Below are 24,463 nucleotides of genomic sequence, written 5' to 3' on the forward strand. Positions count from 1 at the left end.
TTCTGTGTTCAGAGAGGCTGGGTGTTTGGACAGCTTCTAATGATTTCTGATCCTATATTGAACCAAAGTGAGCTGTTTTCTCCATATGAATTTTAGGGCACTACAAGGAAATCTTTTGGGATCTTAATTGCTTTTGTATTATTGTGTGGAAAGTTAAGAAGACTGAGGCTGGAACTGTAGCAGTCATGGCCAATTGCGTAAATGCCTTCTATAGGGAAGGTGGGGAGAAATGGCAAACTCCACTGTCAATAGAAGTAGTTTAAAGGGGTTTTTACTGCTTTATCTTTTGAATAGAACGCTTTTCCTCCCATACAGCAACAGTAAATGTGCTTGTCACAGCTCCAGCTCCAGAAACCGAGTATATGTATACAGAGCAAGAGGTCAGAGTTGTATTTAACGGATGGGAGTTAAAAGTGTAAACAAACCAAATCATTAGACATTCAAAATGTGGATGTTAAAATGTTACTGCTTACCGGCAAGAGCGGATTTTACAAGTCTTGTTACAGGAACGTGTAAACACCATGGAGCAGATGAGGTCTGCGTTCTCTTCAATACTTGGATATGCGAGGGGACCTTCTTCAACACCGTGTTAAAAGTGAAGTAGCATGAACTTGGGTTTGAGCTCCTGGCTTCTCTCTCCCGTTCTATCACGGGCCTCTGACAGATCATATGAATCACTTAATTTACCTTAATTGTTGTGCACATGTAGGATGGTAATGTGAAGTATTTTGCCTTGATTTAGGGCAATGTTACCCATCTATGTGGCCAACTTCTGCTGTGTATGCAGTTAGTTATATGGCAATGCTGCTTAACCTCTCTCATTCAAATCTATTAAAAGGCATCTGCTTCACATCTGAAAACTGCAGGTCTGTATCTGAAAATACTTCTTTGCAGTTGCAAATCCTGAAGTCTGTTGAGTCAGGCCCCCAGAGAAACCTTGTATGTCTCTCTGCCCCTGAGATCTGGGGGTTGGCTACGGTTTCAGTTGCCTTGTGGGAAACCTTAGACCTCTGCCAGCTCAGTCTGTGCCCTGGACAATGTCCAAATGGGTTGTTGCATCGTACTTGGGTCCGAGGAATTTTTAATATCCCTGAATTACCTGTGCTGGTTTTCTTGTCTGTTAAAAATACTTAAAGCAGAAAATTTGTGTAGTATGAATGACTGGATTAGAGCAGTTAGGGGATGGGGAGCTCAAGCAGCAGCTGTGATAAGGTTTGCAGAGTTCATGTTTTCTGGGTGCCTTGTCCCTGTCCCATTTTGGTTCTGGAGACTCCGTATTTGAAGGATTTCATTCAGCCTCCTCTGCTCCTTCTTATTTGTCTGATAGCATTGCTTGTTTCCATGGGGATATTTACAGCCAAAGGAAGAAAATGATTCTCTAAGGACTGACTGCATTAGTGGATCTCTTGAAAAAGACATTTCAAGCAAGAATGATACAGAGTATTTTGAGCAGTTTTCTTTCCCTGTACAGTGTCAGTACTGAAGTCTACTCTGTGGCAAGGTGGGAGTTGGGGAGTGTTTGAAAATGTTTTCTGCTTTCAACTTCATCCATCCTGAACAGAACTCTTCATTGTTATTTTACAGAAATGCAGCAAAAAGCCAAACAGGATGTTTTAACCTGTGTATGTGGAGATTTACAGCAGTGTCCTTTCTATACTTAAACTATACTTTTCATATGTGTAATTGGCAGAGGATTGTGCTTGCTGTAGTGCCAAGTAGGGATTCATTAGCAGAACTTAAGTTCACTGCATCTCCTCAACTGAAATGAGAAGTCTTGATCTAAAAACATGATATAACATACAGGATCTTACAGGATTGTTCTTTCCATCCTAAATACTCTGTTCACAAGCAAAACCAATGCTTGGAGCTGGTGATTTGTCATTTTGTTTATTTACCAGTATGTGGAAGGATGTTTGGATAGATGGATGAATGGATGGACAAGCAAGTATTCTGGGTGATCTACAGTCCAAAGCATTTCGAATTGCTGTGAGCAAGACTACTTCACCTAAAGCTGTTGCTACTCTGACACATTACTTCTCATTTAACTTGCAGGTTAGTGAAAAATATATGCATTTATATAGTGGCTTTGTCTCTATATGCTTTGTTTGTATTGAAATCCACAATGAAGCTCAGTTTATAAGGAATTCTATGGGGTCCTAGTCTTGTTTGGGAGAAACATATTTATACACACACAAATACATATGTGGGTATAAAATAATTTTCTGTGTCAAAAAGATATTCCAAGAGAAACTTTGGTTTAGAGGAAAAGGGGGAAAAGAATGTACTTTTTCTTTAAGATTGGGGTGGCATATATGTGATGATGGTTGTTTATCCCTTCCTTGTAGATACACTGACACTCCTTTTGATGAGTATTAGTACTGAAAGATGGTCCGTTTCTTTTGAAGTCCCTTCTTTCTGTCTAATGAAGGAAGGAAAGCAATGAAGGGTTTAACACCTTGTGAATAGGGTGCGAGTGCTCAGAACTTGGCTGTGATGGGAGATTGCTGCTGTAAATGAGTTTTCAGCTGTCAAGGCTGCTCTCCCATTTCCCATAAAGGTGGCTTTAAAATGTCAGCATTTCACTCATTTTTTGACTTGCTATGAAAGGCCACACTGATTAACAAACAAAGTGGGTTTGTAAGGTTTTGCTCGCTTGCTGCCACTTCCTGAGCAGGCAGATCTTTGCCAAGAGCTTCTTGAGGTTTCCATCTCACATTCCAGCCCTCTGCTGATCCTATCCATTCAGCATGGAGCAGTGGAGCCCCGTTCACTTCTCGTTTGCAGCCTGTTTTTCTTTCACACAAATCACTCTTGACTTTGCGTCAGATTTCTGCGTTTCTCATCTTGCTTAAGACCTTCATAACACTCATGAACATTCTTTTGTCAGAGACATCAGAACGTCTTTAGGTTTATGTGGATAAAAACCCCTGGTGATTTAAGAGCACTGCTGGTGTCTTATCCCTGAAGTTCTCTGCTTATTGGCTTCCTTCACTTGCTGATAACACTCGGTGCACAAAGTGGTGCAGATAATGCAATCAGGCTGCATATGGTGGCGAAGAGCATTCCTCCTAGGTTTTCATATTGCTGGATCTGACTGTGCAAAGATCAATGATCCCAGTTAGATTTCCCCAATGCAGCAGCCTAATTAATTTGTTGCTAGGCAGATTACCCAGCTTCAACTACTACTCATACATGTAGGAGCTTAGGAGAAGGTATCAGTTAAGGACACACATAAATGTTTGTACCAGGAGCTATGAAAAGAACAGGGGAATAAGCAAGTGGAGTATAGGGAGGGTATTGGACAGCTGCATGGGTTCCTGTGGAAGAAATGCTCCAGTTCTTGTGCAGACTCTAAATTCTGACCCCTGTGAGCACCCCAGAACTCCAGCTGAGGGCTATGCTCCCTTCAAGATGGAAATAGAGGGAATCAGTTCCTGTGACTTTGGCTTGTGATAGTATTCCTACCTGGGCTGCATGCTGACAGTGCAAAACCAAACCTGAGATGCTTCCCATAGGTGTCTCTGAACTCTTTTATCATCGTTGTGCTGGGGCTTAAAAGATATTTTATAAGAAGGGAAGGGTATGTTTACTGTCTGCCCTCAAATGCTAGAGGCTGGGTGACAGCACCAGGTCATTCTTGGGCTAAAACAAAGGGAAAAGGCAGGTGGACTACGGACTTGTCTGCATGAGGATGGTGGTGACAGGACAACATGGGACTCGAAGCTGAGCAGGAGCCAGAGGTCGTGTGGATGTGGGTGCTTGTTTTCCAAAAGGAGCAGGTTACTTCTAGTGATATTAAAGCGATCAGGAGCATGTTTAACAAACATATTGTGGTAGGAACCCAAAACTGTCTAAGCGTTTGCTACACAGATATATCTGTGTAGCACAGCGTTACCTACAGTAAAAAAACAGCCTTTGCTCATGCAAGTGTCATGTCACTTTGCTTGAGTACAGTCAGTCCCTGCTGCCTCTTTGCATTAGGTGGAAGTTCCTAGAGAAACTTCTCTCAGTTCCCTGAGACACTCAGATGTGCTGAACACCATGCACAGCCTCAGGTTGTTCTTGGGTGTCTAATTAGGCTGTGAGCAGCCCAGAGTTCACTGTGTGCTAGCCCTGAAGGGATTTCAGCGTTGCTGCGGGTTTGTTTCTGCTGAACAAGGCAGCCTTCAAGTACCTAAAGGGGCAGACAGGAAATCTGGAGAGGGATCTTCACCAGGGACTGTAGTGATAGGACAGGGGGCAATGGGTTCAAACTGAAACAGCAGAGATTTAACTTAAATACAAGGAAGAAATTCTTTACTATGAGGGGTTGAGACAGTGGCACTGGTTGCCCAGAGAAGCTGTGGCTGCCCCATCCCTGGCAGTGCTCAAGGCCAGGTTGGACACAGGGGCTTGGAGCAAGCTGCTCCAGTGGAAGGGGTCCCTGCGCGTGGCAGGGGGCTGGAACTGGATGAGCTTTAAGGCTCCTTCAACCCAAACCACACTGATTTCATGATCCTATAACAAAACCTTTCCTTGGTGCCCCCAAGGCCAGCTGAGAGCTGACCCAGCCTAGTTTGTGGCAATGGCTGGAAGGGCAGACACATCAGCTGATGGGCAAAATTCCTTGACGCTTCCCTTCAGATTGTCCGTGCTCTCCTGTGACTTCATTTGGCTGTTACTTTAAAAATGCCTGTGTTTTCTACCACTGGCAGAGTAACCAGCTGCATTATCTCTGCATTACTGAGGTCTGCATTCAGCCAGCAGGAACCATCCCCCAGCTCAGTGAGAAGTGACAGCAGCTCAGGGAAGAGGGAACCCTCAGGGGTTGGACAGGAGCGTGGTGATGGGCACCTTCCCATCCCTGCTGCTCTTTGGCTTATCAAATGCTTCATATGCGTGGCTTCATTTAAGCAAAAAAGATCTGCACTGCAATGTGTGCTCTAATTTGAGGACACCATTTAGTGGTTTTAATTGTGTGACAGTATTTTGGTATTTTCAATACCCGGTAGTAGGTTAATGACTGTTCCTTGAAGAATGGAGTTTATATAACCCAAGTCATTACATAAGGCAGCTGGTTGTGGCCTGAGGAACAGAAGGAAAAACAAATACGTGAGGATGCAAAACCCAGAGCAAGCGAACTCCATGCTGATGACCCTGAGAAGCCTAAACTAGAAATGTTACTTGAGTTCTAGCAAGGTGAAACTCACCTTGAGGAAGGCTGAGGGCTTGGAGATAAAGGCACGACGCGATAGCCATCAAGCTCTGTGCTACCACGCATTTCCCACGTGGTGGCTATGTGGCTTACATTAAAACAAACAGCAAACAAGCAAGCAGAAAGTTATTCCTGTGCTCTGTTCTTTTTCCCAGAGCTCAGAACCATGGCCTGAGGTGGACTGAGCCAGTGGGGAAATGAAACCATGGGGAAACCTCAAACACAACCGTTTGCCCAGACCTTGGATCTCAGGCTCGGTAGACAGGATGATGTGTGGGGTAGTTTTAGTTCAGTCCCAAAAGTGAGCGGGTCTCCTGCATCCACATCACCCCAGCTATTCTCAGGGTGCTGAGATGTCCCAGGAGATGGTGGGCAGAGGTGGGAATCCTCCCTGGCTCTGATGCCAAGGAAGGGCTGGGCGCCCACAGCCTTCCTTATGTGCCCCTTTGGGCATCTTCCTTGGGGCGAGCGGGTGCTCGGGCCCTGGCATGAGCAGAAGGGGCAAAGGCTGGAGCTTCCCCCGGTGGGGCCGCGGCTCTCGGAGCGGGCAGCGGCTGCCGGAGGGAGCGCGGCTGCAATCGGGGCTCCGGTGTCCCCCTTCCCCGCAGCCCCGGTTGCGGGGTCCCGGCGGTGCCCCGGGGCCGGCCCCGGGCGGGAGGAAGGGCGGGGTGAGGATGGCGTGTGGGACTCGAAATGCGGCCAAGCGCCGCTGCCGGGGCTTCTTCGCTGGGGAGAAGCGAGTGTGTGCGGGGCGGGGGGAGCCCCGCACGGGCAGGTCCGCAGCGCCGCCGCCCGCCATGAGCCGCTCCCGGAGCTTCGCCTCCCCGCGTAGGTAAATGCCCGAGGTGGGGAAGGGGCGGCCGGTTCCGTGGGGCTCATCCCCCCCCCACCATCCCCGTGCGGAGCCACTGGAGCCCGGTGCGGGGGGGAACGCGCCGGGGGCTGCCAGCGCGGAGCCGAGCAGCAGCGGGGACACGCAGCCCGGAGCCGGCAAGGGGAGGGGGGGGGGGTGGTGGTGATGGGTTATTTTTGGGTATCGTTTTTTCGACGTTTGAGGTATTTATTTATTTATTGTATTTTTTTCATGGCACCCATCGGGAGGGGGGTTGATTTCGGCGAAGAGGATGCAATGAGGCTCCCCCGGACTGGGTGATTTTTGCAGCCTGCCTCCTCCTCCTCCTCCCCTAGCCTTCCTCTCCCCCCCCCCCCCCCTTTCCTCCCCGTTTTTGGCTGGCTCGCTTTCCAGTTGCTGCATGAAGGGCTGTGCTTGTGGCGGTGCCTGCCCGCTCCCGGAGACGTGGCGCACCCCCCTCGGCCGAGGGGAGGCCGGGGCCAAAGAGAAGTGGGGGGGGTTTAGGGGTGGGGGTGTATTTTTTTTATGATTATTTTTATTTTTTATCTATCACATCTGTCCTAGACAAATAAAAACATAAAGGGGGCAGGGCGCGGGAGCCCGCGGCATTCCCGGCGCGGGGAACACGCGTGTGTGCGGGGGGCCCCCCGCCGCACCGCAGCGTGCGGGCGCTGAGCGCGATGCGCCCCGGGCTGAGCTCTGCGGAATAGCGCGGCCGCCGCTCGCCGTCCGCGGGCTGGACGGACCCGACCGCTGGCAATTCCCTATTGATGTCCATGAATGCAAACACCATGATTTTCATGATCCTGGGCGCCTCTATCGTTATGGTAAGAGATTTTGCTTATTTCCCTCCCCTCCATCCCTCCTCCTCTTCCCCTCCCCGCACTGTCCCTCAGCCTGTGCACCTCTGTGTGTGTGCGCGTGTGCATGTGCCCCATTAAGCACCAAAGATTATTTTTCTTTATGACTGCTTCAGTCTTTGGCAATCAAACTCGAGTCAATGTTTTATTCCATCATCCAGAGTTGACCAGATGCCTTGGTTATGGGCTCTTACAGGCAATAGCTTGCTTGATGGACATGAATGCGTTGTTGGACAGATTTCACAATTACATCTTACCGCATCTGAGAGGGGAAGACCGAGTTTGTCACTGCAACTGTGGAAGGTAAGTTCCCTGCATTCGAGCTCTCACCCGGCTCCCCAGCCCCTTCCCACCTCATCCCATCGGAAAGGCACAGCGAGGTGGTGGCCAGCGGTGGGGTGCTGCTGGCTGGGCTACCATCTTTGCATTCTGGCTGTGTCTCACCTTCCTGCATGAAGGGAGGGGGGTGCTGTGTGGTTTTTCCGGAAGAAGAGTTTTCCGAGGGCCTGGAAGTCCATTTTCCTTTGTGTGCATGTTGTGTATGTGCATCTGGGAGCCCTGGGAAAGTAACTTTCATTTAAACGCTCGTGATTCTGCTGTTGTCGTCACTGGCTGCGTTGCTTCTCGGTGTGTTCGTGGTCCTGGTGTTGCAGTTGGTGGCTTAAATGGAATGGGGTTTGGAGGCTCTGTGTCCAGGGAGGAACGTTGCTGTCTAGGGCAGAGTCACTTTGAGGCTTTGTAATCTTTGATCAGCTTTTAATTCCCCGTGGCTTTCCTGCTGAGAGTTGTGATGGTGCTGGACAGGGGTAGCTGGGCTGTGCTTTGTGGAGCATTGAGTCAGCTCAGAGCGCCGGGGTGGATCCTGTGCCAGGAGCGATGCCTTTGCTGTGTGCGAGTTTATGACTGGACAAATACCCACCTCTCCCCACGGCTGTTTGGCACTGCTTCATCCTCCTGAACAGGGTTCACTTCTTGTGTTGTGTGTCAGCGCTGGAGAGCTCAACCGGGCTTTGGCTGCTCTCCTGTTAAGAGCCTGGGGGGCGAATGCCTCTCTTCTCTATGGGACTGCTGTCAGTGATCCCTTTGAGGCCTCATTACCCTCCTGTGCCTGGGTACTCGCTGCCTGCTGCTGCTGCTGCTGCTGCTGCTGCTGCTGGAGAGTTTCTTCTCTGTGGGGAAGTAAAGCAGCACGAGGCTGTGCCAGCCAAAGGACGTGCTGGGGGAGCCCTCCCCTGCCACATCCAGCGTTCAGATCGAGCTTTACCCCTCTTCGAGCATCCTCTGGAACCAGCTGCATCCCCTCTCGCTGGTGTCGCATCCCTCTGGTGACCCTGGTGAGGAAGCTAAGCTGAAACTGGGATGTGTATAGTTTAATGAAGGAAAACCGCTTTGCCCTTCCACTCTGCTTCAGTCACTGGTGGTGATTGTTACCGTTCTCCCCATGGTTCCTCCTCAGGTTCCTGTGGCAGAGCAGCAAAGAGGGTACAAGCCAGATGCAGCCAGGCCTGAGGGACTTAGTGAGCAAACCCTCAATCCTGGCTCCTTGGGAGCCTCAGGCACCTTGTGTTGGGGTCAATGGGGAAGACTGGGGGCAAGAAATATCCAGAGCATCTTTGCCTTTCTTTTTTGGCAGGGATTGGCTTTTTTTTTAGGGAACATTTTGGAGTCATCCTGATGTTTTTCACTAGTTTAAGAGTCCTCCTCTGCCTCTTCAACCAATTTCCCTTTTTGCTTGTCAAAGCTGTGTTCAGTGGTGGTGAAAATTGGCTGCTGGTAATAGACTGACACATTGGAGTGGCTGAGGTGTGTCAGGTCTCACTGGTGGTGTTGGCAGTGTCCCCTCTGCCCAAGGCTGGGGAGGTGACGGGGACCCTCCTCTCTCCCCTCACTGTATGTCAGTAGAGATGCTGTTGAGCATGTGAATTAGCCATGGCCCTCTCCCCATAGTTGGGTCCTTTCTTAGAAAGAACAAACCAGCTTCCAAATAGTCACATATGGCTCTGAGAGAAGACACAAAGCAGAAGTTTACCAGTTGCCTTAGGTGTGGAGAAGCAATGGCTCTTGCCAACAGAACGAGCACGCCAGTCTCTGCCCCAGGCATCGCTCCTGTTGTGCATGAGGATTGATTTCAACACGTTCATGCTCTGGTGGAGAGACCCTTGCATGAAGCATCACTGTGCTGTGGGGCTTGTGTGGCCTCGTGCTAAGGTTTGGTCTGAGATCCTCACTGCGAGCTCTGACTGCTGCCCAAGTGCCAGTGTTTTGAGTTCTCTGATTTATAAGGCAGGTGCTGGTGAATGCCTTTTTGTCAGCAGTCCAAGTGCTCTGGGTGCAGCTCTTGAGTGCACATAGATGAGCCATAAGCAATGCTGCCTTGCACTAGGCAGGGATGCATCTGGGAGCAGTGGTGCCAGGGACTGATACAGGACTCCTCATTTGCCAATAACCAAAGGGAGTCCTTGGAGGAGGGAACTGGCTGCAGTTCAGTGTGTTGCAGGGAGGAGTGGGGAAAATGAGTAAATGGTGCAGAAATGGAAGGAAGAATTGGAATAAATGAAGATTGATGTGCAATAGGCTGAGCGGCTGCGATGACTGCTCTTCCCTCCTGCCCTCGCCTAGGTTGTGGTGTCAGCTACCCCTCTAATTCATTCAGAAAGGTTTTCCTACTCTCCTATCCTGGTTGTATCCGTCCTCAGGGTACCAGCATGGACCCTTCCCCAGGAATGGTCTGAGCATCCCAGGCCACACCGGGGTGGCCTTGGGCATCCAGTGCATGGCAGGATGTGCCCTGCAGGAGGAATCAGAATCTGCACTGAGCTCATGTTGGTGTGAGGGGCTGGGAGCTGCTGCCTTGCTGGTGGTGGCTGCGCACCATATGTGTCCCAGTGCTGCTGGAGCCAGGCGTGCTGGGGATGTGGGGCTCTGCCCCTCCCAGGCCACCATGTCCCATGTCATCCCTGCAAGGCTCCAGGGAAAAGGCCAAACTTCAGCTCTTGGCTGTTCCTGCTGCTCTTTGATGCTGGAGTGCCCCTTCCCAGGCACAAAACTGCAGGCAGCCCTGGAGTCCTGGCTCTGACCATGGCTGGAAGGGGGTAAAGGCAGATGTGCCCTTTAGTGCATCAGTAGCTGGATCTCTTTGGCAATGGGATGGGGGCCTGGCTGTTTCCAGCTCCCACTCCTCGTGTTTTGCTGCCCCCTCAGGAGGGGTGTCTGGGATACGGTGAGTGTCCCTCCAGTGCTGGTCTCTGGTGGGAGCTGGCAGGCAGCAGTGTGAGCTGTGCCATGGTGGCTCTGGGCTCACTGGAGTCACCCGTGTGCATGGAGAGTGGTCTGGCTGCTCCTCAAATTGCTCTTCAGGTTGCATGGAGGCTGTGGCTGGGGTCGCCCCTCACGGGCAGTGAGGTCTGTGCCCATTTTCCTCAACATAGGTCTAGCAAGAAAGTCCCGGGGCAAGTGCAAGGAAGTGCTGGCTTATGGCATCATTCCTGCCTCTTCCTGAAACACCCCTCTGCCACCCCTTGCCTCACAGAGAGGGCCTCATTTCCTGCAGCTGGGGAATGTACTTTGTGTTTTTATCATGGTCCTGAGCACTTGGTGTGTGACTGGGGAGAGTCACTGGGGCAAGGCATTTGGGGAAGAAACCCAACCCCATCTTCAGGTCCTGCTGCATCTGAACCCTGCTACCCCTGCTGTGCACATCCCTGTGGGTCAGGGTCACTGGAGCTCTTTGAGGCTGGACCATGATGGGAGAAGGGAGCTGTGGCTCTGCTGGGCCAAGGTTTCAGTGACTGCCTGTGGCTGCAGGGTCCAGCCCCCTTGTTTGGCTGGGGGTTATGCTGCTGGAGTTTCATGTCCAAGCTGCCCTTCTGCCCAGTGCAAGCAGTTGGTCGAGGCTGGTGCATGTTTGTGGTCTGTTCAGAGCCACTCTTCTCAGTGTGAGTGAGCCTGGGCTGGGCAGCATTGCCACTGGAGTGGTCCTCCTCCCAGAGCGGAGCCGGATGGTCCTTGTGCTGTGAGTGGGAGCAGATGTGCTCATCCATGCAGGAGGGGATATTGCTGTTAGGCTGGACCGGGGCTTTCCCACTGGAGCCAAGGAGGGCAAAGCTGCCAGGAGCCCTGAGGCCAGGCAAAGTGCATCCACAGCTGCCTGGTGGGAAGGGGAGCTCGTGTAGTGATGGTGCTTGGAGGGAGATCAGCAGCAGAGACAGGGCTGGCCCTGGCACCTGGTGCTGACACCGAGCCTGCACAGACATGCTGGTATGACAGGGACTGTTCCTCTCTTAACATCTGCCTTCTCGCTGGAGGAGGAAGGGGTGACAGCCTCATTTACACTCCTGCTGGCTCCTGGTGATGCCGTGCAGGAATGTGCCTGCTGGAGCAGATCCCTGGGGGAGCTTGGCACTCTCTGTCCTCAGCATGTGGAGATAGTCAGGCTGTCCAAATCAGTGTTGGGGCCGGCTTGCACGCAGGCAGCTCACCCCTCTGGCTGGGGATGTACCTGTTCCCAGGAGAGAGCAGGGCTATGGGGCACTGCAGGAGCGTAGCACTGCCCTAGTCCGAGTGTCTCTGTCCCAGCCAGTAAAGGGTCCTCTCTGGAAGCAGAGAGCTGGCAGCAGATCAGGAGCTGGGTGATGTCATGCAAAGGAAAAACACCAAAGGGCGTCCGTGGAGGCAGGGTGAGATGGAGAGAACAGATGACACCTGCATGGAGCGAGGGCCGGCCAAAACAGCCGGGGGGGGGCTTGGAAGTCCCGTGTCTGGGAACGGACGGGGAGCTCAGGAGCTCTGGCACGTATTCTCCTTGCCACTGACCTTCTGAGTGACCTTGGCTGAGTCTCTCCCCGTGAGCAGGGTTGGAAAGGACTGAGAGGGGTGTCAGCCTTACCTAATGCCAGCACCCTGCAGCAGAGCTGGGGCCCCTCCATCTGAGGGGTACTTCAGCCCTGTTCCCACTGGGCTGTGATCCAGGAGGGAATATCTCCGGACAAGGCTATGCCAGACCTCTCCAGAGCAACTGGTGCACATGGAGAGCCTGCAGTGCAATCTGGCTGGGCACACAGTGTTGATGTGTGAAGTGGGTTCTCCCTGGGGCTCTGCCCTGATGCTGGGTCACTCGCAGCACCAGTGACCGGGGAGGATGGCCGGGGGTGCTGGAGCTCTGTTGTCTGGTGGCAGCGTGGGTTTGGATGCTGCTGCTCGCTGGGCCCTGTCCTGGGCTAGCAGCACTGCTGTTGGGGGTACGCAGAGTACAGTTTTGCCCTGTTTCCTCCTTCCCCAACCACTCTGAACAAGTCATTAAACCTCCTTGTCCCCAGACCCACTGCCGGTGTGCTCACTGCCTAGTGCTGGAGACCTCCAGGCCTTTCTTAGCCTTCTAATAGCTGCTCCAGTGCCAAGGGTCCCGGGTCGGTGTTGTCACTTGGGCCACGGTGCCATCCGCACCGGTCTGCAGGCTGGCTCTGCTGGCAAAGCCTGGCAGAGGCTGCGTGGCACGTTCGGAAGAGGCTGCAAGGTCAGACAGGGATGCAGAGCACGGAGGGCTCTTTGCCTCCCTCTAGCTCCGCTTGCAGCCCTGTGCAGGGCCCGCCTGGGGGCTGCCTGTGCCCGGGGGGGGCTGGCGGCAGGGCAGGGTAACCCCCATACCCCGACCCCCGCTGCAGCTGGAGCCGGGGAGCCGCTCACTCCGGGCTGTGACAACTGCAGCGTGAGCCACCAGACGGGCCCCAGGCCGGGAGGGAGCCGGAGCATCCTCGTGTGGCATCCCCAGGGCAGGGCAGCGGCGGGAGGTGCGGAGGCAGCGCCGGGCTCTTTGCATCTCCCACGACCGCTCAGCGGCGCTTGTTCTGCAGGCTCAGTGCTGTGCCTTGCCTGCAGCAGCCAGCGCACACACAAGGTCACTGGAAGGGACAATAGCGCTTGGGGCAGCTCTGTAGGGAAACTTCCCAAGGCGCTGCTCCTCTTGGCACAGAGGTCTCCCCTCTTTGTCACATAGACCGGAAAAGGGGACAGGGATGCTGCAGCTCACACGTGCACAGGCATCACTGTGCTGCCTTTGTCCTGCAGCTTCAGCTTCTCACCTGAGCCTGGTGCTGGGCCTGGACCAGAAAACCCAGCCTCTCCCTTGCTTCGGGCCATCACCCGCTCCTGCTTTCGAGGCTGTTTCTGGCCTGCAGAGGGGTTACATTTACTTCCCTACAGTTACATCAGCTCCATCACACCAAGGGTGGGCATCACTGTGAAGGATGGCTCGAAGGGGGGGGGGGCACATGATTAACCTAGTAGGAATAATTTATATCCTGGATGTGTTGTGAACAGCCCCTACAAGCTTGGAGGGCGCAGGAATTAGCCCTCAGGTTACGTGGTACATCTTGTTCTTGTAAAGGAACACGCTCAGGGATGGGTTTACCTTTGGAGGACCACATGTACTTTGTGACAGCTCTGTGCTGTGAACCCCAGAGCCCTCACACCCACGTCGAGGTCTGCCTGCTGGCTAAGGGCAATGCAAGGATGAAGGCAGGTTTTGTCCTCTCAAAGGCCTTTGGTTGGTGGAACAGGCACTGGCTGGAGGGTTTTGTCAGCCCCTGGGTGGCCACGTTCTGAACACAAGGTTTGGCCAAAAGCCTTTGCTCTAATAGATGTATATCGGAGCAAACAGTCACATTTACATCACCATATGATATATATCTCATCATACACATATGCATACATCAGCTGTTAGAGCTGACCTCCAGCACTGTCTGCCCTCGCTGGAGGTGCACTGGCATGGGGCTGGGGGGTGTCTTGCTGCATCCCCGTTATGCTCAGCACGGAGGTGATGCATTCCCCCACTGGATGCAGCCCCCAGAGGCATCCAGGCCACGTTCCAGTTTCCAATTCCCTTGGTGCACGGTGGGGACACTGGACCTTTGCGCACTATTAATAACGCGCCGAGATGTGCCCGTGCCTCCGAAGCACTCCTGTAACGTACCCAAGGACTTGAGCTGCAGCAGGAAACTGTTGCACCAGCAAGTCCGGCTTCCCTGAGCCTTGCTGAAGCCTTCCCAGTGGAAACTGGGGTCAGCATTCCACTGCAGAGGGCACGCAGGGTTCCCAAAAGCTGCCTGGACGGTGGCAGGACAGGGCCTCCAGTGCTTTCCTGGGATGCTTTAGTGACTGGAGGCTTTTCTGTTAGGGAAGTTTGTAGCTGGGATGCAGCTTTGGTTTCTGAGAGCTGGAAAATTCGGTTGCCACATCCGGACAGGTCAAAGTTTCCTCTCTCTGTTGAATTTTGCCTTCCAATGAATTGCCTTTGGGCTTTGTGGCTCACCATACAAGGGCCGACTCCTTTCTCCCGTACGACTTCAGGCTGTACAGGCACAGGGATGACCCAGGGATACTGTGAGGACTGAATCCCTCTTTATGGAACGTTGGAAGCCAATGGTCACTTCTTATGCTCCCCCTCAGCCTGTGTCCTTCTGTCTGCCCCATTCCCCTCCAGCCTCTCGATCTAAGTGACCCACAGACCCAGACTCATCGTGCTGTGGAGCCTGGAGAGGAGAAGGCTCAGGTGGGATCTTAATGTATGGAAGTGCATGAAGGGAGGGTGTAAAGGCAGAGGCGGGCTCTTTGCAGCGGTGCCCAGTGTCAGGACTAGAGGCACAAACTGAAACACAGGAGGGTCGAGCATGTTTTTACCGTGAGGGTCCCGTGAGGATGTGCAGAGAGGTTGTGCTCACCCTCCTTGGTGATGTTTAATGGCATCTGAACGTGGTCCTGGGCAACTGGCCCTGCTTGAGCAGGGGTTGGACCAGGGATCCTTTCCAACCTCAACCATCCCGTGACTGTCTGGAAGCTACAGCCCATGAACAGGGACTCAGATCACCAGCCCCTGGGACAGTCCCTGTGCATGGGAAGGGAGCCCCAGCCACAGCACGAGTGTCAGTCCCTCACTGCTGCCCTCAAGGTGCCATTCAGGCCGGTGGTGACCAGAGGAAGCCAGGAGAGCTGGAGGAGATCCCACTGCAGTGTGCAGAGTCAGCCCGCACCGGGCAGAGGGACGAGGTGACTGCGTCCCTTCCCTCAGTGCCCTGCAAGCAAAGAACGAGAGCTGTGAAGGAAACAGGGTGTGTGGGAGGGAAAACCTCTTGTGAAGCATGGGAGGAGAGTGCTATGGCCCATGGCACGTGCGTGTGTGTGCCTCTGCACATATATGAGTGCTACAGGCACATCCCCGCTCCCGAGTACTGGGGGAGGCTTGGCAATGGGAGAGCTGTGCTCCAGGGCTCTCTTCTGGTACAGAGCCTCCAGGAAAACACCTCAGATGGAGGGAGCTCTCACACACTTCCTAGGAAGGGCTCTGTCCTGTTCTGGAGATAGTTTTGCTCTCTCAGCCCCAGCGATGCTCTGCATGGGGAGGCTTTAGCTTGCGCTATGGGCTGTGATGCAGCGATACAGAGGAAAAGCATCCGGCTCCTGCTCCGGCGCCTCTTGATCATTCCAGTCTTGTTTCCTGGAGGTGTTTGTGGACTCAGCCCTTAGGCTCTTTCTGTACTGCAAGAAGCAAAAGGGATTCGGTTAAGTTATCCCTGCAGTGATGGGAAGCATGGCACATGGGAGGTATGTGTGAGGCTTGCCTTCTCCCCTTCTGCACAGCTGTGTTCATTAAATTAATGGGAGCCCTCCCATTCATGGATAAGAGCTCCCTTTTTGGGAGCCTCCCTCACAGAGCCTCTAGATTGTTCCCTACCCAAATTCAGTTAAGAATTGGGTATAAACCAACCAGCAAGACCAGGGCCTGCCCTAAGCCTCTGTGATCACTTTGAGATGCCATCAGAGCATCTCCTTCCTGCTGCTGCCCCAGTCTGGTGCCTTGTGCTGGGGCCTTTGCTGAATGCAATGGGGAGCAGTACCAGGCAGCCAGGGATGGGTTCCCATCCACACCCCCTGGCACCACGTTGTCCCCCAGCCCTGCTCTGCTGGGAGCTGGTGCCTCTGGTGCAGGTGGCCTCCGTTAAGTCACTGCTGAGATTAGGGCTGTTTTCAGTAGGTTCCTTTGAGAGGAGGCTTGTTTGTGTAAATATTTGGACGTTCCTCGGGATGATTGTGGAGCAACCTGCACCTCATGCATATTCAGAGGCCTCCAGCGATCGCCTCCTCTCCTGCATGTGGGAGCAAGGCTGGGTCCGTGGAGGTGGCAGAGATGTGTGTGTGGAGGTGATGCTGGTATGGGCAGTGCTGGGGGAGCCCGGGTCAACGTGCCCTGTCCTTGAGCCAGCCCCTGCCCAGGCAGTGCTGTCCCCAAAGCAGGCAGTGGGAGGAGGTACAAGGGCTGAGCACAGAGCCTGGGCAGCCTCATGGCTCCTCAGGGAAGGTTAAGTGCCTTTTAAAGCAGATGCAGAGGCTCCAGAGCAGCTTGCTTCCAGCTCTGCTTTGCATCATGCATCCCCTGTCATCTGGGATCCTCCTATCCCCCATGTTCAGCCCACATGGACCTGCCTTACTTTTTGTACCCTACAACTCCCCCACTCCATCCCTGCCATTTTCCTGCTTTTCCCGAGTTACCCAGGGTCTTCCAAGCAGTTCAGCATCATCACAAGCTGGGTCTCCATCACCTCATTGCACAAATGAACCCAAGCGAGGCTGCTGGCTGCTCCTGGCCTGAGATTTCTTGCTGTCTATCTGCTACAGGCGGGAACTGCTGCCTGTTGCTTGGCACGGGTAAGAGACCCACATCCCATCCCTGCTATCTGCTCCCTGAGGATGAGGTCAAGGCATGCTTTTAGGTACTACCTCCATGGCTGTAGACATGTTCTGCTTTAATATAGAGTCATAGAATCCCAGACTGGTTTGGATTGGAAAAGACCTCGAGATCATCCAGTTCCAACCCCCTGCCACGGGCAGGGACCCCTTCCACTGGAGCAGCTTGCTCCAAGCCCCTGTGTCCAACCTGGCCTTGAACACTGCCAGGGATGGGGCAGCCACAGCTCCTCTGGGCACCCTGTGCCAGCGCCTCAGCACCCTCACAGGGAAGAGCTCCTGCCTAAGAGCTCCCCTGTTTCAGTTTGAACCCTGATGAAGACCCCTCTCCAGCATCCCTGTATGTGAAACAGTAGTTGAAAGTATGGGAAATCAATAACGTGGAAGATGAGATTCTTGTTTTACCCTGAGGGACGGGACACGAAGCAAAGCAGCACCCCCTGGAGCAGCACCATGAAGTCCCCAGCGTGGGCAGTGCTGCAGAGAGGACTTGTCTCGCCCCTGTGAGGCACTTGGTGCACGGCCGCCCTCGAGCCTGGCTGTGCTCACAGGAGCAGAGCGTTCCTGACCTCTGCCTGCGGACATGAAAGCATTTGTGCCCTTAAGGTCTCTGCGGAGGAACAGCTCCAGCCTCACGCTGCCCTTAATGTCATTTCCCATTCCACAGATGATGGGCTTAGGCACAGCGACGTGTCCGGGATGCGGCACGAGTCCCAGCCGTGATTTCAGGTTTCTGTACTTCTCTACCTCACTCTTTGCCAATTCCTCTGCTGATTTAAGCCCCCCCAAAAGCCCCTCTGCTCGCAGGGATGCTGGTAGGAACTCGAAGCAATGGTGTTAAAGCAGCCCCTGCTGCTGGATGGACAAAGTCTGCTCTTCTCCACTGATGCTTTTCCCTCTTTCTGTTCCCCGCAACAGGCATCATGTCCATTATGTTATCCCATACGACGGGGATCAGTCAGTGGTGGACTCCTCGGAGAATTACTTTGTGACTGACAATGTAACCAAGCAAGAGATTGATCTGATGCTGGGACTTTTGCTGGGCTTTTGTATAAGCTGGTTTCTGGTGTGGATGGATGGGGTTCTCCATTACGCAGTGCGAGCCTGGAGAACCAGCCGACGGTATGGTAAGTGCATCCGTGTGGGCTCCCTTCTCCTCCCGCAATCCCTTGCCCTGTCCTCTGAGGCTGCTGGAAAGGGAGGAGGGCATCTTGTTCCATGGGGATTTTCCTGAGCAGCCACAACCCAGCCCTCTTTATCCAAGCAGGAATAGTTCCATGGTTATAGCCAGATCCTCGCCTCAAGGGCTGTGCTTTGGGAAGTGTGAAGTTTGTGTTGGTGCAAAGGGAGGTTTGATGGAAGCCAACATCAGCAGGTTGGCAGATGGTGCCTGTGTGTGTCTGCACATGTGGGCAGGGTAGTTTCAGGCCAGACAAAACTTCCCCGAAGTGCAGATTTTTCCATGCATATGATTTGCAGCCAGGCACATCCTTATGGAGCGCAGCCTCTGGTTGTTTGTATAAACTGGGAACAATGTGAGGGCAATGACAGACACTGCTGTGTTGTGGCAGGAACACATCCGCTGAGGTTTTCCCATCCTCGTTGCTGTTCCAGATGTGTCTTCCTTTAAGTAGTGACATCAGCCTGTGTGTTACTGTACTAACATACAGTGTGAGCTGTACTGGTTAGCCTTTGGACCAGTTAGTTGAACTAACATCCTGGGATTGACCAACAGATGCTCCTTCAGAGGCCCTCTCTGCCCTCTTTGCTCCCTCAGCATCAACATCCCAGGGACTTCAATTGTTATAGGGGGAAAAAGACAGAAAAACTATTAAAGTAGCAAATTACTTGTAATTCCATGAGAGCGTACCTACAAATCTCAGCCTCTGACTCTGACTGATGGTGTCTGTCAAAGTACAACGCAGAGGAAAAGGAGAGAGCAAGAGGAAGATGTATCTGTAGGAAATTCTCATTATGGAAGGGGACAACCTCTTTCTAAAAACCCAGCTCGAAACGCTATTAATTCCTCATTAGTCTTCCCAAATCCCCAGCAGCTTGAGCGGCTCCTGAAGCGGGGCTCTCTTGAGGCTGTGCTGCTGTCATTGCCCAAGCAGGAGGCCGATTGCCAGGGTTCCCAGTGGGATCTAAGGTGTCGGAGCCGATCTTGAGGCCGTGACACCTGGTTGGCACCAGACCACCCGTGGCTGTGACCTCATCCCCGTCATGAAGTCAGTAGGGCCTTGGGTAGGATGCTGCGGTGAGCGCAGTGATGTTGCTCCTAAAGGCGCTAAATGCCTTCCCTTATGGCTACATCCATGCTATCACCTTCTAACCTCCCTTCTTGTGCATGGATACTGCACAGACTTTTAGTTGTAATACTTAATGGTAATGCTAGTGATTAATTTAGTGTTTAAGATGAATGCTCTTTTTTGCTTTCTCCCTGTGCATGCATATTCTAAGGGTTTAAGAAGAGGTTGGCCAGTATGCCGCGCAGATACATCTTTACACAAAGAGAATGCAGTTTTACTTTGCACCCAGCTTTTTCCTCCCTTAACAACCCCATTGGCAGTGCCCCTGCCATGATGCAGGGGGCTGACACCCCCTTCTGCCCTGAGATGTTGTCTCTGAGTGCTGTTTTAGGGGTGTTGCACCAGGCACATGGGCCCAGTCGGCTCTTAAACCACAGCTGTGTGCTTGCACTGTCCCCAGCTCTATTGACAACCCTGTGTCCTCACAACCAAGTATGTGGCAGAGGAGACCCTGGAAGCCCCCCTCATCTGATCTGATGGTGAGGTTTCCAGTGGGAGACGATGTTTTTTTTTCCAGTAAAGGGTTTTTGAGGTGCATTTCATTAAAGACAGGCTGAAAAATCACCGGGGAATTTCAAGCTAAATAATGAACCTTGAGCATTTAGGTATTGCCTGCTCATTCAAACCAACTACATAAATCCAGCCATTTTAAAGGCAATAAGCAGGAAGGATAACTACTTTGTGGAACAAGTACCTAAGCCAAGATTTCCCTTTAAAAAAAGAAATGATGCTTGTGATTGTGAGAGCTTGGGATAGCGGGAGTACAGAGCACTGTGCTGGTACAGGATGGAGAGCCCTCCCTGAAAGATGCAAGTAGCACTTAGCAATGACTCAATGTCACATTGTGGCCTCATCAGCTTAAATTTTGGTGTGTTCAAATAACCTATGGCTCCTTCCTGATGGAAGAGATGGCTTAAAATAGAAAACATTCCATAGAAACTCGGATGTCAGGTTGTACCTCATAGTAACTGCAGTGCTGGTCGGAGCAGTCACGTACCACCTCACGCTAGTTGAAATAGTTCAACTTCACACAATCTATTGCTCTTTGGGACTTGAAAATTCTCCTTTGTGGGTGTATTCCTGGGTGGAATGACCCAAAGACCTCATGGCACTGAATGGCAGCTGAAACACTGCTATAGGGAAGGGTGCGTAGGCTGAGAGCTGTGGGACAGGCTGCTGTGGGAAGTTGGCCCATGTTTCAGAGGGCAGCAGCAAAGAGCCGGGGTGGAACAGGGATGCTGATACGTGTGCAGCTTGGTCCCCAGGGCTGCTCCCTGCCCGCTACAGCGGTGAGCAGCAATCACTGTGAGGTTACTGCCTCTGCTGAACCTTGCTCCTGCCCTCAGCCTGGCATGCACAAAGAATAGGGCTCCACACAAGGGGTTGGTTCCTACCAAGGGTAAGAAGCTGGGGTTTGCCTTTTCCGACTCCCACCCTCACTGTCCTGATGGGGCTCTTGAAACGAGCTGCTCCTTGTGTTCTGCCTGCTCAGGGTCACGTCTGAGGTGTGGATGTGGTCGTGTTCAGACAAGGGCCTTGCCGTTCCCATCATCCCTCATCTCCCTTCTTTCTGCCTTCCAGACAATTCCTGGTCTTGGATCCCCAAATTTTGTAACTTAAAGGAGTTCAGGAAACGTCACCACAGGCAGTACGAGGAGGCGACCGGGAACATGGTGCACATCAAACAGAAGCTGTACCACAACGGGCACCCCAGCCCACGGCACCTCTGAGGAACGCCTTCCCCTCCAGAGACTGCAGGGAGCTTTTGAAGAGGACTTTGCTCTTTTGGCAGGGGAACAGCTACAGGTTTGCTCCTCTGTGGAAGCCAGCTGAGAACACGGTTTTACTCATCCACCCCGGGTGTCCCTGGGGCACACCAGGATGCACAACTAAGCCGGTCCTGGATGCTACGCAGCCAAGACATTGCACTGTGTTCCACCTTTTATTGTCAGACTTGTGTACATATGTAAAAAGCAAACAGACACAAAAGAGAAAAAGAGATTTGCATTATCCTGTCAGCCCCCTTTTCCTGCCATTCACGGCTGCCCTGCACATCCAGCTACCCGACGAGGAATGTTGGCTGAGGGTATGGAGCTGGGACAACACGAAGAAGATGCAGAGTTTCTCATCCAGGAGCTCGAGTCCCCCCGTTCCTTTGGTCCTTCAGCTTGGTTTTGCTCTGCTCTGTTCCTTCCCTTGCTAGAATGGCTTGGCTGGGCCCAGGTTTGGAAGGGGACTGCTGCCCGCTGGTTGTGGAGGCACAGCATCCCTGTTGCTTTGGTTCCTGGCCTGGGGAGTTGCTGTGGGGGGGAAGGAAGTCCTGGGAATATATAACTGATCTGTTGTTTGCATTGCTGTACACTGAAACCTGCCTTAAGCAACCCAAGACATCTCAGTACCAGGGGAACAGCACTGTAAGGGATCAGTCTGTCTAATGGGGCTGGTGCTGCCTGGTTTCCACCACTTTTATACTGGTGGTACCTGGCTGATGCCACTGCTGTTGTTCTTCACCAGTGCTGCAGAGATGCTCCTGATAGGGGGGGAGAAGTGTATTGAGTTGAACAATGTTGGATCTGACTCACACCCTGACCATACCCCTCTGCTCCATAAACCACCACCCACCCCTTGCCTGGAGGAAAGGAGCTGCTCTCCCCTCTGCATGGAGGGTGAGCCTGAGGTCCGGGTTCGTACCACCCTAGGAATGCTGACAGAGAGGGTCCTGTTACCCTTCACTCCTCCTGCACATGAACAGCCACCTTCTTCTTGTGTTACTGCTCCAAGCTGAAATAACCTCAGCACCAGGCTGGGCTTGGCTTGAGGAACACAGAGAGATGTGGGCCTGGAGCTAAACTCATCCACAGAGCCCAACGTCCCCATAACGGGTGGAATCAAAGTGCGAGGATGCTCTAACATGGTTTTGCCTTTGCTTCCCCTGGTCACAGCTTAGGTGTGGGTTTCCAGGGAGCTCTCAAGTGTCTGAAACCAACCTCAACAGCCAGAGACCTCCTTCACTTGCAGTAAGAGTTGCCTGAATGTGTTGCTAAAGCCCATGTGCACCAAGGCAACGTGGTGGTATCTGGTTCCTGTAGCAGTCCTGTTCTGCTGGGGGACAGAAGCAATGCCCCCAGCCTGCATTGCTTTGGCACAGGCTGGGCAGCAGACAGCAGTATCCCTGCTGACTGCAGTGGGAAGAGAGGGATTTCATTGAGAGGAATAAGGGAGGGAGATGCTAGCCCCAAATATTGAAGGTGGTAGCCCTGAATCCCAATCATTTCTCCTTCATTCATCATTCTGTATTGAGGGGGCTTGTCTTTAAATGGGGAAAACATCCAGAACAAAAGGATGAGGAATACTACCAGAAACTGCTGTTTTCTTCTATGGATTCCTTGAATCTGTCAGTGGCCTCCTATTGTTTGATTGCTCTGCCCTGCTCTAGCAACTGGCCTTAGCTGAGTTATCATTAAAGGTGAGATTTCCATGGTTAAGTCTGATCCACACCAGAACTGCAGAAGAACAGGAGGCTCTGGAATAGCGAGAAGAACATCTGATGTGATATTCCCATTGTTTCAGAACAGATTGGATTTACCCTGCTGTGCCTGCAGCTATTACCCTCTCTCTTGGTTGCACGTAGCCAGAAAATCAGCCAAAACATCCTCCCGGTGCAATTGGATTTACTGGGAGTAATTCACTGGTCCTACAGTCAAAGGAACCAGAGGTATCCTCATAGGGCAAGGTTGTCCCAGCACACACTAAACCAATGGGATTCATCCTGGGGAGCTGAATAGGGCTTTGAGTCTCATCCTGAATAAATAAGGGGAAAGTTCCTTCCTGTGCAGTCAGGTCAGGTCCTGTTCCTGACCCAAAGGATCCGGTGCATCTTCTGTGCAGGGAGGAGGTCAAACAGCTCGATAGAGACACAGGGTCAGCTTCCTGGGGTGAGGTGCCCTTTCCTCTGAGCCTAGGACACTGCTGTAGGTGTGACCCTCACCACAGAGACCAGAATACGCCTGTTGCTGGGATGGGATAACCTCACACACCACGTAAGGCTGCGGTGTTCAAGGCCAGGTTGGACGGGGCTTGGAGCAACCTGCTCTAGGGGAAGGTGTTGGGCTTGGATGAGCTTTATTTCACCCAAAGCAGTGATTCCATGAGCTCTCCCTGCACAGGGGCAGCCCAGGTCCCGTGTGTTATTTCACCCGTGGTGGTGTGCAGGAGACTGTTGTTCCCAAGGGTCTGCCAATGTCTTCTCCTTGGGGAGCAAAGCCAAGCCCACGGAGCATTGTGTTGGGTATAGCAGAGCGCCAGGCCCAGCGCCGCATCCTGCTCTCTCTCTGCTTCACACCAGCCCTCCTGCCCCTACCCCATCCTGCTCGAGGTGTGAGCCTCTCTGACGTGTGGCCTCTTGTTCCTCTGTCCAAGTGAGGTTGCTCCTGTCGCTCGCAGCGCGGTTGTCTCCAGTCTGCCGTCTTCTCCTGTGCATGCGTGTTCGTTTCGCTTCTGTCTGGTCGTGGGGGTGTTCTCTCCTTGTTTAATTGTCCGAGGTGTTCTCGTGTTGACTCGTTTGTTGTTCTCCTGCCTCTGATCCAGTCTTCACACACACTCAAAGAGAACGTCGATTGAAACAACGGCAACAACAACAACCCCCGAACCCAGCAACAGCCCCAGACAAGCAGGGTTCAGCTGGGAGGACGTGACTTTGGCATCAGGGAGTCGACACAACAAGGCCAGGGCTAGGCAAGGGCATGGTCAGAACCCGGGCAAGAGACAGCACAGGGATGCAGAGCACCCGGCTAGCAGCTGTGTCTGCAAAGGCAGCTCCATAGGGACAAAGGAGTGGGAAGCGTGCGCCACGTCTCAGCGTTCATCCAACCAGATGCTTTGAGGGAGGCTTCTGCAGCCTCGGGTAGTGTGTGTGTGTGTGTGGGGGGGGTTGTGCCGCCTCAGGAGGGGCTATTTTTAGAGCAGAGATGGAGCTCAGAGCTGGCATTGGCACTGGGAATGTTCTCCTGTGTGTTTGGTGTGAGGAGCCCAGGTTCGGCTGCCTGCACCCCGAATGGCATGAGCTGCATAGGAGAGGTGTGCGAAGGGAAATCCAGCCTATCAAGCTGTAGATCCTTTTTACCAGCACTGCTGAAGGATGCCTTTACCCCTCAGTGCGATCCCTGAGGGCATCATGGAGCTAAACCCATTCCACACCAGCCTCTTGCTGTTCCTGCCACCTCCTTTCTCTCCAGTCCCGCTCCTGTGTGTGTCCCTGTGTTCAGATCCATGTGTGTCATCCCGTGTTCACTGCATGAAGCCCATTCCTCCTCTTTAGAGCCTCCCCTTCATTTCACTCATGTCTTTCCCAGCGGGGTTGCCAGTTTCCATCCCCTCTCCAAGCTGAGCCCTGGGATTCCCATGGAGGGGGGGACACCGGAGGGATGGCTGCGAGGCACTGAGCACCCGCAGCTCACAGTGACCAAGGCAGTGGGAACCCTTGCAGGGCAAGAGCACATGGATCAGGAATAGG

General features: G+C 52.9%; 1 protein-coding gene across 6 annotated transcripts; it reads left to right on the plus strand.

The window, feature by feature from the left end:
* The first annotated feature begins 5,466 nt into the window (after positions 1-5,466).
* On the plus strand, positions 5,467-23,043 carry TMEM240 (transmembrane protein 240). Of its 6 annotated transcripts, none has more exons than XM_062620036.1 (5): positions 5,467-6,026; positions 6,612-6,874; positions 7,104-7,210; positions 17,561-17,769; positions 20,533-23,042. In XM_062620036.1, the coding sequence occupies exons 2-5, from the start codon at positions 6,818-6,820 to the stop codon at positions 20,679-20,681; spliced, it is 522 nt and encodes a 173-aa protein (XP_062476020.1). In that variant the 5' UTR covers positions 5,467-6,026; positions 6,612-6,817; the 3' UTR covers positions 20,682-23,042. The 6 variants fall into 6 exon arrangements, with proteins under 6 accessions (XP_062476020.1, XP_062476023.1, XP_062476025.1 ...); XM_062620039.1 differs by lacking the exon at positions 6,612-6,874 and adding an exon at positions 6,296-6,343 and having other exon boundaries at positions 5,470-6,026; XM_062620038.1 differs by having other exon boundaries at positions 5,476-6,026; positions 7,069-7,210.
* The last annotated feature ends 1,420 nt before the right edge of the window (positions 23,044-24,463 follow it).

The sequence above is a fragment of the Pezoporus occidentalis genome, unplaced genomic scaffold, assembly GCF_034315485.1.
Source record: "Pezoporus occidentalis ecotype Australia unplaced genomic scaffold, CSIRO_AGI_Poc_V1 ctg219, whole genome shotgun sequence".
Classification (NCBI taxonomy): domain Eukaryota; kingdom Metazoa; phylum Chordata; class Aves; order Psittaciformes; family Psittacidae; genus Pezoporus; species Pezoporus occidentalis.

What these genes read in the sequence shown, in the direction of transcription:
- TMEM240 (XM_062620035.1), top strand. Translation starts at nt 6,975, where the DNA reads ATGTGCCCCATTAAGCACCAAAGATTATTTTTCTTTATGACTGCTTCA. An exon ending in TGTCACTGCAACTGTGGAAG is followed by an intron (nt 7,211 to 17,560) that starts GTAAGTTCCCTG and finishes TCCCCGCAACAG; the next exon opens with GCATCATGTCCATTATGTTA. An exon ending in GAGAACCAGCCGACGGTATG is followed by an intron (nt 17,770 to 20,532) that starts GTAAGTGCATCC and finishes TCTGCCTTCCAG; the next exon opens with ACAATTCCTGGTCTTGGATC.